This window comes from Macrosteles quadrilineatus, unplaced genomic scaffold (assembly GCF_028750875.1).
Source record: "Macrosteles quadrilineatus isolate MER2022 unplaced genomic scaffold, UCM_ALF_1.0 Scaffold_2__2_contigs__length_208266976, whole genome shotgun sequence".
NCBI lineage: Eukaryota > Metazoa > Arthropoda > Insecta > Hemiptera > Cicadellidae > Macrosteles > Macrosteles quadrilineatus.
This window is the reverse complement of record NW_026542595.1, coordinates 176,549,634-176,566,196: the sequence shown is the minus strand read 5'-3', so window position 1 is coordinate 176,566,196 and position 16,563 is coordinate 176,549,634. Positions and strand designations below refer to the sequence as shown.

General features: G+C 36.3%; 1 protein-coding gene across 4 annotated transcripts in view; it reads right to left on the bottom strand.

The window, feature by feature from the left end:
• Nucleotides 1-2,188: 2,188 nt before the first annotated feature.
• The window catches only part of LOC128987718 (afadin-like), a 253,441-nt gene continuing 239,066 nt past the window's right edge, over nucleotides 2,189-16,563 (bottom strand). For 3 of the 4 annotated variants that reach the window (XR_008490271.1, XR_008490272.1, XR_008490273.1), the window contains 4 exons: nucleotides 12,905-15,272; nucleotides 11,715-11,846; nucleotides 11,040-11,169; nucleotides 10,772-10,781 (listed from right to left, as the gene is read on the bottom strand). Coding sequence is in view for 1 of the 4 variants with exons in the window: in XM_054408712.1 (XP_054264687.1) it covers nucleotides 3,360-3,588; nucleotides 4,696-4,799; nucleotides 5,171-5,476; nucleotides 5,976-6,069; nucleotides 6,418-6,815; nucleotides 7,531-7,710; nucleotides 8,431-8,709; nucleotides 9,222-9,344; nucleotides 9,879-10,002; nucleotides 10,488-10,781; nucleotides 11,040-11,169; nucleotides 11,715-11,846 (2,393 nt within the window). In the remaining 3 variants the exon portion in view is untranslated. Of the gene's footprint in view, nucleotides 3,589-4,695; nucleotides 4,800-5,170; nucleotides 5,477-5,975; nucleotides 6,070-6,417; nucleotides 6,816-7,530; nucleotides 7,711-8,430; nucleotides 8,710-9,221; nucleotides 9,345-9,878; nucleotides 10,003-10,487; nucleotides 10,782-11,039; nucleotides 11,170-11,714; nucleotides 11,847-12,904; nucleotides 15,273-16,563 lie in introns of those variants that run through there. The other variant, XM_054408712.1, reaches the window with a different exon arrangement.

The following is a 16,563-nucleotide window of genomic DNA, read 5'->3' as shown; positions in this document are numbered from 1 at the left end:
TAGAGTAGACAATCATTATAATCGTCTCTTTAATACTTTTCTGCGGCTTAACATGGGAATCGCTAGAGCATAAATATAAAATGTTATATCCACATATAGGTTTTGTTAAATACATTGATAGTACAGTTAGTAGTACTGTTACCGTATTACAAAAATTAAACTTTCCCGGACGGCCTATAATATGTATACAGACAGCGAAATTAATAAAAAATAAAAAAACATTTTTTTTACCGTACATCTTATAGAATGTTGACCTATGCAGCACTTTTGTCCAAAATAATTAAACAATTTTTTTTTAAATTTCTTTCTTAAAAAAATATATTTTGATGTTATATTTGTTTAATTTTTTCAAGATAAATGTTCCTAGTACATCGGTTAAAGATATAATTGAATAAAAGACTGTTTCTACGAAGATCAATGCGTTAATACAATCAACTATAACAATAGATGTCGTAATAATCTCCGTCTACCGTCCACAGAGCCTTATGCACAAAATGATAGCGAATATATTCACTTATAATTCGGGAAGGGTTAACATACAAAAAATTTAATATTCTATCATTATCTTAAGATTTGGTCACCCACCGGAACTTTACCCCTAGAGCAGAGCTGACGACACTAAGACATAGTAACATGAGCGCTCTCAAGTTTGTTCGCTGGTAGAATTTTAACCCTGTTGATTCGTGAGTTATATGAAACTGGACCGTGTAGATTAGCAACAAAAGCCGGGATTTCCCCCAGCCCATACAACTAGGGCTTTTGCCTTTTAGACCTTATGCACAGTCCGGAATTTAACCCCCATGGAAAATTATCCGAGTAGCAATAAAGTCATTAAAACAAATGAGAGAAATCGACTTTTTTCCATTTGGTCGTATAATAAATCCTTTCATGTGCACTTAAACTTTAAATAATCAGCTTCTTAAACATTTTTAGCTGCCGTTTTGTTATTAGTGGTCCGATTTCTATTTACTTTAGGCCAATTGCCAAGTTTCATCAAGACCTGTAAAATGATACCAAATTCGACTATACTTACCATTTAAAAATTTTGAGCTACCCCTAACCACCCTGAATACAAAATTTTCAAAATTACTCGTCATTATTGTAGCCCCTAATATCTAAGAAGGCTGCCAGAAACTGATTTAAAATATCTCAATACGTCAAAAAGTTAAGGGGGACGAAAGTTACTTTTTAGCCAGCCTCATCGATAATTGGATTTAGTGCGGTACACAGAATTTAGAGTCAAATTAAAAGGGGTTTATCAAATGCACAAAAAAGGAAATGGTAAATGAAATAAGTCAAAAATGAAAGGAGAGAGCAATGAACGATGCTACACAAAGAAACTATATTACGAGAAAAGCAAGCACTTGGAACCAGAATGTTTTCATTTATAAATTTGATTGTTGTATTGTTGCGTGGGGATTTTGCAATATACTCTATCTCTGTCTCTTACGATCAGCTGGCCTGCTAATGAATACTGAACAGGTAATTTTGTATGGATCAGAGGCCTGGACCCTAACCAAACAAAACGAAAGGAGATTATTCGTCTTTGAGAACAAGATATTAAGAAAGATTTCCGGACCTATAAAAGAAAATGAACTATGGCGGATCAGGAAAAACAGAGAACTCCGAGAACTTTACGAAGACCCAGATGTAGTAACGCACACATAGCGAGAAGAGAAGAAAAGTCTCCTGAAGATAGCTACAAATGGACAACCACGAGGGACCCGACTACTAGGATAACCCAAACTACGATGGGGAGACCAGGTGCGGAAAGAACTTCAGCGCATGGGGACATCAATTGACCAAGCAGCAGACAGTAAACAGTGGAGACAACTTGTTGGCGAGGAAAAAACCAACTTAGGTTTGAATGGCCAAGAAGGTAAGGTAAGGTAATATTAAAGAAAAGTACCGGGGGACCAAGCTCGGTATAGATTATTTAGATTGTAAAAACATAAAGTAAACTCACGTTTTATTTACAACTTTTGGTTTAAAAAAAAAGACAAGACAAATGGAAATTTGCTAGTCTCAGTCTGCAGTTTGCAGGTTTGCTCCAGTCTTATTTTAAATCCAGAGTTGCATCAACAGCAATAATGATTCTTATTCCTGTGTCCAGTTTTAAATTTTAGAATGTCGGTTTATGAGTTGGTTTTATGTCGGTATAGTACTAACAGAAAGGAAACACAGACACTTAAATAACATGATCTCTTTTATTATATTATACACACAAACTTGATCTTACCGATTTAACAATCTGCATGTTATTATACATAAATACATGCAAAGTAGATTAACTTTATATACAAACCTTTCTGTAATTGACTTCTCCTAACTACCAACAATGTACACTTTACACATAACGATAAAATGAATATAACTTAACAAAAATATATCATTACTGACTTCAATATGAATATCAACCAAATAGAATAAACAACAAAATTATAAACAAAATTTGAGATTAAAACATATTTTCATACACCTAAAAAGCGATATGATTTACAAAACTACAACACTTTACTAAGCCGGCTCAATAATATATAATTATCGTAACAATCTATAAAAATATTTGTTCATTAATGGTTAATAAATCTCGAAGAATACCTAAAGATATAAAGATCATTTCTATCACATATTTACCATAGGTAAGTCTAACTCGTAGTATGGGATAACAAAGAAAATATAGTTGATTTCAGTGGCGTTTGTTCAAACTCTACACGATGTCAGACTTCCAGGCTTTATTGCTCTAAGGAAACCACACTTTTGAAGGCCACTAGGACGATTATTATAAAAATACATTTTACTTCTAGTCACATATATATTGGAGTTACAGCACTTCATTAAAAAGTTTCCTACATAACATTATTGCGAGAAGATATTCGTTGACAATACAAGAACATGTAGGAACATAGAGAGCTCGGATGAAGGCATAATTAAAAATGTTTATACGGTAAAATGTTTGGTCGAGAAAATTGGTCCAGGTAGTACAATCTAAAAAGGTAGCATCCGCTAAATGTTTTGAAGAAAGATGGAAAACTTCAAATAAGCTTTAAATTAGAACACGTGTATCAATAAGATAAAAATTTGCGATAAATTGGTTGTCAAAACTTACAAAGACAACATAAAAATAAATAGCTTTACATCACTTACTCAAAACTAAAAAGTATACGTACATACAAATATTTTATTATATTTAGAATCTAAATATAATCAACTCTTCTGGAATGTACAAAACATATAAAACTAATGAATATGTCAATATTTTTCACTAATATCTATTCTCTTGACTGGTACAAGTCAGTCAGAAAAGTCTCAAGGACGGGTGCGCTCGCAGGTACACTGGCATATTTATTGCTTGCAGTTCAGTTGTTATTGCCGGCGGGAGGGTTGTTGTTGGGTGTGGTGGGGGAACCGATGTTGTCAATCTCACGTTGAGCTCGGGAAATCTTCACTTTGTCCCTGGGAGTCGTGTCTTCACCAGTCTCCATAGCAAACATCTTCATCTTCTCTTTGAAGCTCAACTTCTCCGGGACTTTGGCTGACATCATCTTCTGATTCTGCTGCTCGAGCAACCTTCGCTGACGAGGGTCTCTACACAATAAACACAGAATGAAAAACAGATACTAGGGATGAAAGCAATAGAAGCTAGTTTTAAATGCATTCCCATTTGTTTGTTAGGTACTTAAGAGTTATTAAAAACCCAAACAAACAACAATTAATTGTTAGTTTATAGTACAGTAGTCTTAAGGTCTAAATAAAAATCATAGATCAAAATTATGTGTACTCCAGTCAAAATGTGGAATTTTATTAGGGATGGTCAAGTCTCGAAATTTCGGGAAATTTTCGGGAAATTTTAAATCTCGTTACACGAGACGAGATTTCTTTTTGACCAAGATTTTAATCAAGACGAGAATTAAAAAAAAAAAAAAAAAAAAAAATTAAAAACGCCTGCAGAAAGTCAATGCAATACCCGCAATACAGGAGCGTGTTGTAGTTGCGTTTCCTTTGCGGAGGCGTTCTTATTTAATTAATTCTTTAAATGTAAATATTACTTTAATTATTTTAATAATATTACTTTAATAACATTTGAGAAGTTTTGTTAAGTGTAAGCCGTGTGAGGAATGTTTTATTACTATAAAAAGTCAAAACAAGTACCTAACTATTTTATAAAAATTAATATTGCTTTTATTTTATGATTTATTTTATTTTATGATAAGTTGAACTCTATCCTAACTGATATCACTATGTTTCCTAATCGTAGGCATTTTTAATAAGTTAGGCGTGATTAATAAAAAAATGTTATGCTGATGGTTTTTAATAAAAGATTGTAAATATTCTTGCCTATTATCATTATTTTTGTATTTAAACAGTCATCTAACAATGTTACAAAATCAGGTAAAAATTTTGAACGTGCATTTCCCGTTGTGTATGAGAAGGGAAATCCCGTCTCAATCTCGTCTCGAAATTTTATGAGAAATAAAAAATCTCGTCTCGTCTCGTCTCAAACTAAAAATCCAATCTCGTCCATCCCTAAATTTTATAAAAATCAAAGTTAAAAATTTTTAAATTTTAGCACTGGCTTAGTGGAGTAAAAAAATAAAATACACAACTAAACGGTATCAGAAATCTTTCTTACACATACATTCTCCCATTAGTTATCTATGTGTTTTTGTCAGTTAGCCAACATCAAGTACATACTTGTAAACCTCCTGTGCTCCGATCACTCCGGGCGTTGTTCCTGTGAAAGTAGTGTCCGGACTGGTTGGAGAAGCCAGCATTGTTTCCGCCTCATTTATGAAATTCTGCAAAAAAACCAAACAAGTTAGCTAGCAAAATTGTTACCAACTTACAAAAAAAATGTTTCAATTGATGATGGATTTTAAAGATACGTAAGTTCACAGGGGCAATTAAAGACTCCACATTTACAAAAATTTTATACTTAATCTGATCGGATTGTGTAATTCTGTTCAATATAACAACTAGAAACAAGCATGGTTTTCTTGTACAGAACTAGTTGGCAGAAAACCTCCAAAACAGGTACTTAATGAGTAAAACAGAATGACTTTAGTCGATTCTGATAAAAGATGCTTTTGAATTATGCAACCAGTGAAAAATAGAGAAAACCACAATAAAGAACACAAGAAGTGAATTTTTAACTCGGTGTATCACTTACGTTGGGATCTTCCCGGATATTATCAAGTGGTGGGGGTGGCAGGTTGTTCACTGTGGGTGGTGACGGGTCTTGGAATGACACCCGCTTGGCCCCACCAGTGTTGTTATTGTTATTGTTGCTGATGTTGTTATTGTTGTTGACAGGAGTGACGGGGCTACGACCCTGTGTCTGGCTCATCACCTGGAAGCTACTGCCCCGTTCCGGGGGTGGCGGGGGGCTGTAACCATTGTACTGAGAGGGTGGTCGCGGTGGGGTTCCTTGGCTGTTGGCTTGATTGTTGATCTGTTGCTGCCTAAGCTCTTCATCCTATCGACAAGAGAACACATTATAACTAAAAAAAGTAAAAGTTTTCTGTATAGTTAAGACAATATGTGAAATTTTTATTCAAACAAATATTTTAGCCGTACATTCTTATAACATACTGATGATCATGGATAACTTGTAATAAACTAAAGAAACCTATTAATGCATCTAGTTAAACATGTGGGTAATGATCAGTAACATCCCACGTGACCATGCTCAGTGCTACCTGGGGACTGGCTCCATCATTGAATTCCATCAAGTTCCAGAACACGAATATAGTAAAACACTAATTTACTGACAAGTCAGCTGGAACCAGTTGTTGTTTTAATAGACACTTAAGTATTCTCTGGCTCCTGATATGGGGTCATGATTGTCAATTTAACCAAAAGACGTTACCTGAAATTATTTTTTAAAATTTATATGTATATAGTAGAACAACATTGTTGGGACTTGGGAGTCAAAGATATATTTTTAAGACCTATTCTGGCTGCAATACACTTACTCTTCGTTTCAATCGAGCTTCGGCCTCCATCTCTGCTTGTTTCATTCTCATATCTTTCAATCTTCTCAGCCTCTCCTTCTCCTCCACTCCAGGTCTAAAGTACAAAACAGATCATGATAAGTAACTAACAAAGAGCGAGTTGTTATATAAAATTAACATTTATGTTTTTATTCCATCACTATTTAAATTGTGTTTTTTACGAGAACATATTGGTTTTATGTGTTTACTACCAAACCAGAGACTATGTGTGGTTTATTTGTGTTCTGGTTTGGCTGGCATAAATATGCCGTATCAGCCATGACTAATTATTATAAATAGGTATGGTATATATGTATTATAAATCATTTTTACCTTCATGAAATTGTATTATAATATGATTTTAACTGTGATCAAAAACAATTTTTTCACCCGAACTCTCATTGTGCCTAGGCTAGTTACTCACCCTGTAGGTGTGGTAGTGATGGGGTAGTTGTTAGCAACAGAGGTAGTGGTGGGGGGCATGGTGGTGCGGCCCACAATGCCGTTCACCTGTTGGTGGGAGGGAGGACGTGAGGCAGCAGGTGACGGGGATCCTGCTATCCCGTGTTGTTGCATTTGTTGTTGATGCATCTGCTGTTGTTGCTGATGCATCTGTTGCTGTTGGTGCATCTGCTGCTGCTGTTGTTGGTGCATCTGCTGCTGCTGTTGTTGGTGCATCTGCTGCTGCTGCTGTTGATGCATCTGCTGCTGCTGTTGTTGATGAATCTGTTGCTGTTGCTGTTGGTGTTGTTGCTGCTGCTGTCTTCTCTCGTCCTGCTGTCTCGCAACTCTCAACAGTCCTTGCACTCTCTCTGAGCTTTCCTGAAACAATACACTTTTTATTTAATTTCATGATACAAAGAAAAGCCTAAGATATCCTTAACCAAAGTGTCATTTAATATTGTAATACAATTGAACTATAAAACAAATAAGCTATTGTTGTATTGTGTTGCTATTGTTGTGCTAGTTGGGAAAAACTGCAAAACACATTTTAGGTTAAATATAAAACAATACTACAAAACCGAAATAGATTTTGGAATTGTTTATCTCGTAAAGTACTATTGGAAAATAACAACTTTAAAACGCCGACTTTAAATTCAGGCCAATTATAAATTTTGTGAAAACAAAAACAAAACCTGCTGTAAATCTTGTCCATAACAAATAATTATTTTCAGTATTTTCTTACATTTTACACTATTTGATCCTTACTGACTTTTTGCAAAACTTCTGTTGAAAACAGAGTTGGATTGATGTAAACTGTTGTTTATTGCACACTTTGCCAACTATAATGTAAAAAAAATACTTTTGTATTTTGTCTATATTTTCTCTAATATCTGTAGTATGGATTTGAGGCAGTTTCAAACCCATTGCGAGCTGATAGAGCAAGAGACTTTGGTACCCGAGGTCCCGGGTTCAAATCCTGCCAATTACCAATAATGCAGAGACCCCCTCTCTATGCCTAGGTTGCAGTAACTAGTAACATGGAACACAATTCCGGGCTATAACCTAGGAAAACAAAAGTTGTAAGCCCACTCACCGTGTCTTCCTCCTCATCTTCCTCTGCTTCCTCCTCCGCTCTCCGCTCAAACTCCTTCTCCAGCCGGAGCGCGCGGAGTTGTTCCTCCTGCTGCGGGTTGCGTGTGGAGCCTAGAGCCGTCAACTCCGCAATCTGCTGGTCCCGCCACTGTCTAACAGCCTCCTTGCGCATCAACATCTCCTACAACAGACCATACCTCAGACACTCTATTCCCACAAGTTGTCGCCAATTGAATTGGGCACTGTCTGAGCGTGTCGCCGTCAATCACCAATTTACGTTGTATAAAGCAACTTTAAAAAATCCTAACTTTAAAGGTACAACATATTGTAAACTATTTCTTCTTTTATGTTATTAAAAATAAAAAGATAAAATAGAATTTTGATAACTTAACTCTGTAAGTGTATCATTCAAATACTTTCAATTTGAATAAAAAATTGGATATAGATGATCCATACAGATAGGATGTCTACTTCATTGTCAAAAAGTCAATGATTCTACATACCATTTAGATGTATTTGGAACAATTAAACAGACCACAGCCTCATAAATATTACTGGCCATTAAATTCACCCTGAGTTACAATTTGTCACTAAATGTAAACCCACTAATTAATTTAAAATTTTGACTTTATTTCTGGGTTTTAAAACTCACAAATGTGTGTTCAAATAGTTGTAAGATTAATCTCTGAACAATTGAATTGACAAAGTTTTAAGCTTGCAACATGTGTGATAGGCATTTTTAATTTAACTTATAAGCTATGTGGTCTCTTTGAATTGTACACACTCCAGGATTAGGCGACCCTTCCAAACCAATCTTGAACAGACTATCACTGTATTGATAGTGAGTCACTTTTAAACTATATAAGTTTCTGAATCATAATGGTTTTGGAATATTTGTTACCTTTTCCTTCTCCTCTTTCTCCCAGGGGTTGGTGCCGTGCAGATAAGCGTTGTTGGTTCTGTTCTGCTGAGCCTGTGCCGGGTAGTAGCCCCCCCTTGGAGGATCACCCATGCTGGCTGCGTATCTAGGGGGTTGGTAGAGGGGGTGAGTGGTGGCCGGGGGTGGAGGTGGAGGTGGTGATTCTCTCTTGACCATCGGACGGATGTTGGGTGGGTAACCTCCACCATTGCTGTAGCCTGGCTGGTGCATTGGCCCTTGCTGGATAGGTCCTTGGTTCATCTGAAAATCAATAATGTTATAACACTCACATTCCATTCATATTAATCTGCGCACAAAGGTGGGCAACACTGTCTCAATGACTCAATGTAATAATAAAGATAGAGCCTATTGGTCACATTTTCATTCTGTTCAAGGTCAGGAGTCCATTCAGCTTTTATTGTATGGAAAAAATCACATTTTGCATAGTGAAAATTTTCATTATTTTTAAACATTAACCGGACAAGTAATACCATAGACTAATCAAAACAATTAGACTTCTCATCACATTGTAAATTTTGAAGCTTGTTTTTGCTAGTTCATGTGGTAGTGCCAAAGAAATTTTGTTTATATTATTTTACGGTTAGTTACTCAATTTGTGATTTACTGTTTGGTGAGGTTTTTGATGTCTGAAAACACAACCTCTGCAGTAAACCGTACATAAATAACAACAAAATTGTCTTCAGCTGTTCCATAAGGAGGGAGCATGTTTTGTTCTGCATTTCGGTGGTGAGGTTTCACAGGTAATATCTCACCTGCAGTCTGGACTGTGGAGAGGTGAGTCTCAACTCTCGTCTGCGGACTTCCTCAGTCATCTCCTGCAGCTTGGCCTCCTGACGCAACATGTCCCTGGACGACTGTGACCTCGGCGCCATGCCCTGCCACATCACCATCAGACCACATGTTAAATTTGTAGCCAGTTGTAGGGTAAAAATCAATACAGTTGTATTAAGCCATTATTTTGATGTAAATTACTATTTTCTCTCAGTTGCACTAAGTTTTAAATCAGGCCAAACTGAAAGTACAACTTATTGTAGAATGTGGCAAATTTTATGTTATATAACAAAAACTAAGAAATAATGTTTTTACTGAAGCACACTTTGTAAACGATTTAGTTAACTATATTATTTTAATTTCTAGCGAATTTCCTTATAGGAAAGTAGCTATTACCGTAGGTGGCAAAGACCCAGGACTGATTTACTTTTTAATTTTTAAGTACCAATGGCTGAAAACACTGTTTATTCTAATGTTTATACAAGTGTCCTTTGACAATAGCAAATCTATTTAAAGTGTCTGTTATACCTATATGATTACAAGTAGTGTCAAAGAACCTTTATTGTTATTTCTAATAACAGCTCAGCACTGTAAATATTTAAATAATTCACTAATCGATTATTTTGTCATCCACGCACCTGTTGCATGTGAGGAGGGGGCAGGTATGCAGAGGTTGGTCGTGCCTGTGGCTGTTCAGGGGGCCGAGCCGTCGTCAGTGATGACTGAGAACCGCGGAGATTCTTCTGGAGCTGAGCCGGACTTCTACAACAAGTTATTAAATTTATTAAATCTGGAATATAAGTATTAAGAGTTTGAAAAAAAACCAAGTTTGAATGTATAATAAAACCTGTACAGTAGACCCTCTCTTAACCATCCCAGAACCAATCATTACTCAGATTAACAGCCTCTGTCCAGGTGAAAATAGACAAATTATCTGTCCCGAGGTGTTAAAGTGTTTGTATAGCACTGTTCAGAAATTAACTCAGAAGTCTTTTAGTGTTTTCTATTTGTTGGCCTAGTACAAAGTAATGTGTAAAACAGTTTTGGGCTTGAGCCTTCATTATAGAATGTGAAGGAGGGACATAAAACAGCAAAAAAAACAGATAGTCTTAGCCAACAACGATGTAACACGGCCCACTCAATTCTAGACTCATTTTCATTTCAAATTGAATACACCCGAAATACGCTGAATTGCATCCCCATCTCAATGGGTAATAATAACAGCTATATTTTCTATAGCTACCAACCTCTCGTCCTGAGGACTAGGCAGTTTGCCTCGACCGGAGCCCTGGTGTATGAACCCGTTCTGTATCTCTTGGTTGCGGTAGATGCTGAGGTTCTGGTAGAACCTCTCCCCGTTTTCCCCCGTCGTAGGACTGTTCTGCTGCTGGTACTGCTGGTGTACGTGTTGTTGGTAGGAGGAGGGAGGCACGTGTGGATGTAAGTGGGGAGGTTGGTTGGCCAGACTAGGGTTGGAAGCCTGTCGGCCGAGGTTCCCTGGAAGGTTGTTACCTCTATGCTCTGTGAGGTTCTGACTGGATCTAAACAAAATGTACGGTTAATGATGAAGGGCAAAAAAGTAATAACATTTTTCGTCCTTATTAAACGAATGGAGGAGAAGATTGTTTACAGCGTTTTAATGAATATGCAAGATAATTTCAAAAATGTCTCTTAATAGTTAATACCCTGATAAACAGCGGCAAACAGCTGTTTTCTGAACTAAATCCTTGCGTGGGAAGTTCGTTAAAACAGTGTAGTGTGGCTTAAAATTCTTTATCACCAGTAAGGTAGAGAGTTACCTAGAGCGCAGAGTCGTGGGTGGTGGGATGCTGGTGGTTGAGGAAGTGCGACTGTACCCAGGGTTGAAGACCTCGTGTTGTCTCCCCCCCACCATAGTGGCCCCCCCTCCGTGTACCTCGTGGTTACCACCTGCGAAAGATCACATGTTACTCACCATACTTACGTTACATAGTTGCCATTATAGGTTTCAAATGTAGTAATCTCATGCTGTATATGTTTCTCTATTGGCAAATATTATGATACATTATAATACAATTTTTGATACAATGTGATAGAAGAGCAAAAATTAGAAAATAAAAATGTTATGAAATAAACAGTTATTTTATAATCTTCAAATCTTTCCGTTGACTAATCTCACACAGTTTAAGATTAACTCTCTGTATGTTAACGTGTATATAATAAATATCCGACAATCATTGCTCCTTGTAACTTATGTTAAATTAGTGAATGCTGCTGAGGCTGCACATGGTCTAAAAAATTTGCATATGGAAAGACTGGGCAAGTTGTGTGTTTGTAGTTTTCAATGTAGACACTTGACTTTGATCAGTTGTTATTTTAGGTAAAGTTTTCCAGAGAGAGGTTCCACTACATTTATGTGAATAATTTTCACAAGTTGTAACATTAATTTTAGAAAAAAATACAGCTGATATTAAAGTTGTTTCTTGAGTACTTACTGTGCAGGGAGGGGACTGATTTGGAGCTGTGTATCTGAGGGGCATGGGGCGGCAACTGACCCCGGGCACCCAGGTTCTGCTGTTCGCTCAACACCCGCGATGGCAGATCTCTTTCGCTCATACGTCGGGGGCCTGCGCAAACACAACCGATCAACTAAAATACTCTCCTTATCAGGCATGCACTATGGTCTTTTGGTGAATGAAGTATAAATCCCATCTATATATATAGCAGCTGTAGCCCATCTATCTAAATACAATGGGGGTTTTCTCTGTAACGTACATTTTTCACCTGTCCTACTTAATTCTTACGATTGAGGTGTAATTTAAAAGCTTATGATCCAGCCCATGAACTGGAAAAATAAAAATAAAAATATAGTAATTAAAAAGCCACTTTCCTATAGCGCTTACCCCCCTATCCTTGGATTTCTTTGTAGAAGGCACTTTCAAAGGTCCAGTGTTGTGCTGCTGCTGAGCAACTTTTTTACTACGGTTTAAAATGTGAATTGTTATTTTGACAGCTGATTGTATATTTTCTAATCATCAAATAACTGTAATAAAAAACCTATTTTTTTATAGTGATGTTTTCTTGAATATTGAATTTTAGTTAGGAATCAGTTTTTAGGAGGTTAAAAAATACTGCATTGTTTGTTTAGCCTCCAGAGTTTATAACTTGATTAAAATGCACAATTTAGGCACGGGCTTCCTTGTTTATAAATAAATTTATAAAAGAAAACAATCTCAGAGCTGTTTATGGGTACTGGTAGGTAGATTTATCTAATTTCTTCAAATAAGTATCACTTTTGTTATTCAAGTTATCTCAACAATTTTAATAATCTCAAAAGAACAATTACTGTTGAAAGAAAATAGACACATTGAAACAACATCAAACATTGAAAAAAAGAAGGTAAAGGAACATTCACATGCTGATTTTCCATGCAAATTGGTAGCATGCCATATTTATATAGTAATATAGTAAACATTCACAAAATAATGTATAATAAACAAAAATTTAACCAATTATTGAAACAAGATGTGTTTTTTCTAGCAATTCTTTTTTGTGTAAAAAAAATATATTTTATAACCAACACAAATATGAGAAAAAGAAATCATAAAACAGCTGGGAGCTGTAGGTCCGTGCTCTACGACAACATCGAGGCGTGCAACGCCACCTAGAAGCAAAAGATTCTCACAGCTTACTGATAGACTCTTGCTTCTCACTGGCCAGGAGCGAAGTAGGCACAGAGTTCCTGCGAGAACGCCAATCACCCTCGTCCGTTGTCAGCACAGTAAACACGCCTTCTCTAGGATTCACCTCAGAAAATCTCCAAGGGGCAACAACAAGCATCTTCTGGTCGATTTTCTTCATTCTCTTTAATTTGCGACCCATTCCATCTCCTGTTCTATGAATTTTCCTTAAACTATCTTTTACCACGCCGGTATCAAGTTTTTCAGTCTTGAAACAGAATTCGGATTTATGCGCCGCTTCATCAACGCTTAACCATTTCCTAACATTCTTATCCTTAAGGATGTCTTCTTTCAAACCATACTGTTTACTGATTTCCTCTGATGTACAAAAATTCCCTCTTCTCTCCCTGAAGCCATTCAAACGTTTTGAGCCGATAATGCTCATAACACCGACTTTGTCATCTTCTTGTGTCTCTTCAGGCTGACTGCTTTCACTGTCGATACTCCCCAAGTCAACAAAACTGTAATGTTTCTTCAAACCGGGTTTTTTCGATTTCATCATCTCTATTTCATCAACACTTATAGATTTCTTTTTCAAATCTATTGATTTAGGATTAGAATCTGATTTTGTGCAGCTGTCTAAGCTTAGTGACATTTTCTTGAAATCTTTCATCATATGCAATCTTCTATTAGAGGAATCTCCGTTAGGATAGGAACTATGGTTACTTGTTTCAGGCTCATTTGTTAAATCTATGCTATCAGAAGTCTGTGTCCAACTATTAAATCTAATACCTCTCGCACGAGGATTCGAAAGGTAACTTTCTGTGTCTGGGTTTTCATAATTGCCCTCTAAAATTATGTCTTCCACTAAATCACTTTGGTCAGGAACATAATTCACTTTTTTATCTGCACCACTGACATCAACATGACTATCTTCTAATTTCCTACTTTCTTCAAAATCTGTTTCGATCTGCTCATTACCTAACTCTTTTAACACAACATTTTGTTGTCCAATGTCCAGTAGTCTATCCATACTGAAGCCAACAGGATGTAAACCCTGAGAGGTAAATATAACTTGAAAGCGAGGAGAAGTATTGTCTGTTTCTGCAGGAGGTTCAGGAATGATAAGTTCTTCTGTGGAAGGATCTGCCCAACTATCATTTACTTTGATAATGTTTGGCTCAGATTTGTAGCTATTCCTGTTCAATCCACCTCTACCTCTGTTACCTCTATTGAAGGGTCCTCCCCTACCTCTGATAATCCCCGCTTCACCCATCCTTGAAAAATGTTTAGCTAGAGCTGCAACTCTTCCACAGCCAAATTGCAGCATTTCTTCTTCACTGCTGGAATTATTTTTTGATTCACTCGATGAACTGTTTTTTAATGAAGATAGGTCAAGCTTTAACATATCTGAAAGAAAATCACTCATTTTGCTCTGGGTCGTATCATTACACGTTTCTCCTCTTCCAAAAGCAGAAATCCTTTTTAAGAATCTTCCGGAAACAATTTCATCAAGTTCCTTCAGCGCTCTATCCCTCTCTTCAGCTGAGAGTTTTGAAGTTGGTGCATGAACAGGACTGTTATCATAAGTTGAGAAGTTTCCTTTAACAGATACCGGTTTCAACGTTAGTGTTCCTGACGACACCGAGCTAGAATCTGTCGACTTTGGTGAAAAAGAGCCATTATCACAACTACACTCAGAAGTCGATGTTGAAGACACAACTGCCTCTAAAATCTCTTTATAACATTCCGTTTGTCTTTCATTAAGGTTGTACACACGAATTTCTTCACTAAACAAATCTTTGTAGCTCTGTTCATCATCCGCCATCTTCCACTCCCCAGATTTGGACAAGTAAAAGTCACTCTTACATCTTTTCAAACCAGGAAGAGGAACCCATTTGCCATTTTCTTCCTTTGTGATGTTTTCCAAGCTTCTGTTCAGCCATTTGGGACTCATCTCAGTACTCTGGTCTTTTTTATGGTACCGAACCACGTCTGCCTTAGGATTTTTGAACTCACTGCCAATCTCATTTTGGCCAACAGTATCTCTAGAATGGCTGATGGCATTTGCATCTTCTGAATCACAGTTGACCAACTTGGCTTGGTGTTGCTGGAAGATGTCTTCGCATAGGCACAGATCGTTGTCCGGAGGTATTTTGTAGCACTTGACTCTGTTTGTAGGCACGGGCACAGTAAGCAGATTTGTCTCTGTGTTGGGAGTGACAGACGCCACTTCAATACGGATCTCTGGGATGTTGTTCTCCAGATGTTCGGAAAGTGTTTGAGTTTGACAGGACTGACTGAGGGAGGGGGGAGAGTTGAGATAGGGGTACGGTTCCTCCGCTAGACTTGATAGAGAAGTTTTGCGGGCAGCTGAAAGCCACATGTTAGTAAGACGAGGAAAGCATTGTTATATTTGAGATTTTGCTAGAGGAAATGATGTAACATTTATAGTTTTAAATTACTCAATGATTTGTAGACAGTTAGGTTCACAAATCATATACAGGAAAATTGTTAATGGCAGTTTAATATAATTTTAATTTCATTACAATTTTTGCACATAGAATGTTAACATGCATTTACAAGATTCCTATATTAAATTAGATATTGTCAGTTTCCCCATTTGTGTTAGGGAAACTTATAGTCAATGTCTTTAGAGTTGATACTCTAAAGAGTGAACTAATAATATGATGAAATGTATAACTAATTTTAAAAGTTCAAAAAGGCCAATATATAATAAATTGTTTAAAAATTAGTTATACATTTCACCATTCATTGCCAATATCTCCAATATAAGTTACCTAATGATATGATTTGATACTAGGAGAAAATGTGTATAACCATTTTAGTTGGTAAAAAACATTTTATTCTAAAACAGTAATTAATATGTATGCATTTGAAGGGACGGTCTGTAAGACAACAATCAATTTTATTAAGGTTAACGACCTTTCAGGAACAATAAAAGACAAAATTCTGTTTATACTTGATTCAACTGTTATTACCGGTAACACAATTTTATTAGTAACCCTATCCAATGCTAGCATGAGCAGTCAGTAAGTAATTCCCAATTCATTATTCCTCCAATGCCACCAGCTGACTCCCACTGGTTCCTTGACATGGAGTGTTTTCTCTTCTCATCATTGTTCCCAAGGTTAAGTACTTGCTAATTGTACGCTTAAAATTAAAACTTGGGAACCAACAAATGAACATGTTTTATGAAATCATTATACTATTTTACTCATCTCAAGAAGAAATATGAATGTACAGAAATAATATCCATTCTATCAATTGATTGATTTTAGAAAAGAGTTCTGCTCTCATAGAAGGGCAAATCAGCACAAATAAAATCCACAAAACAAAAAAATTTAATAAATGTTTATGACTAAGAAATTCGGAGAAAAATTTGATAAACTCGTGTAAAACAATGAGGACAATTTATGTGTTGGTTCTAAGATTTCAACAACATATTTATACTGCACCAAAAAATATGATTCTAAACACTCAAATTAATTCTAGGATGAAAAGAAATCAAACAATTATATTTTAACAACACAACTATAATTTTTACTGTTATGTATAATTTGTCAATTTTTTGTGTGTGTATCCCTTATCCTATGTTTTCCGAAACTAATGTAACATAAACATTAGACAGGGAGGTTGTCAG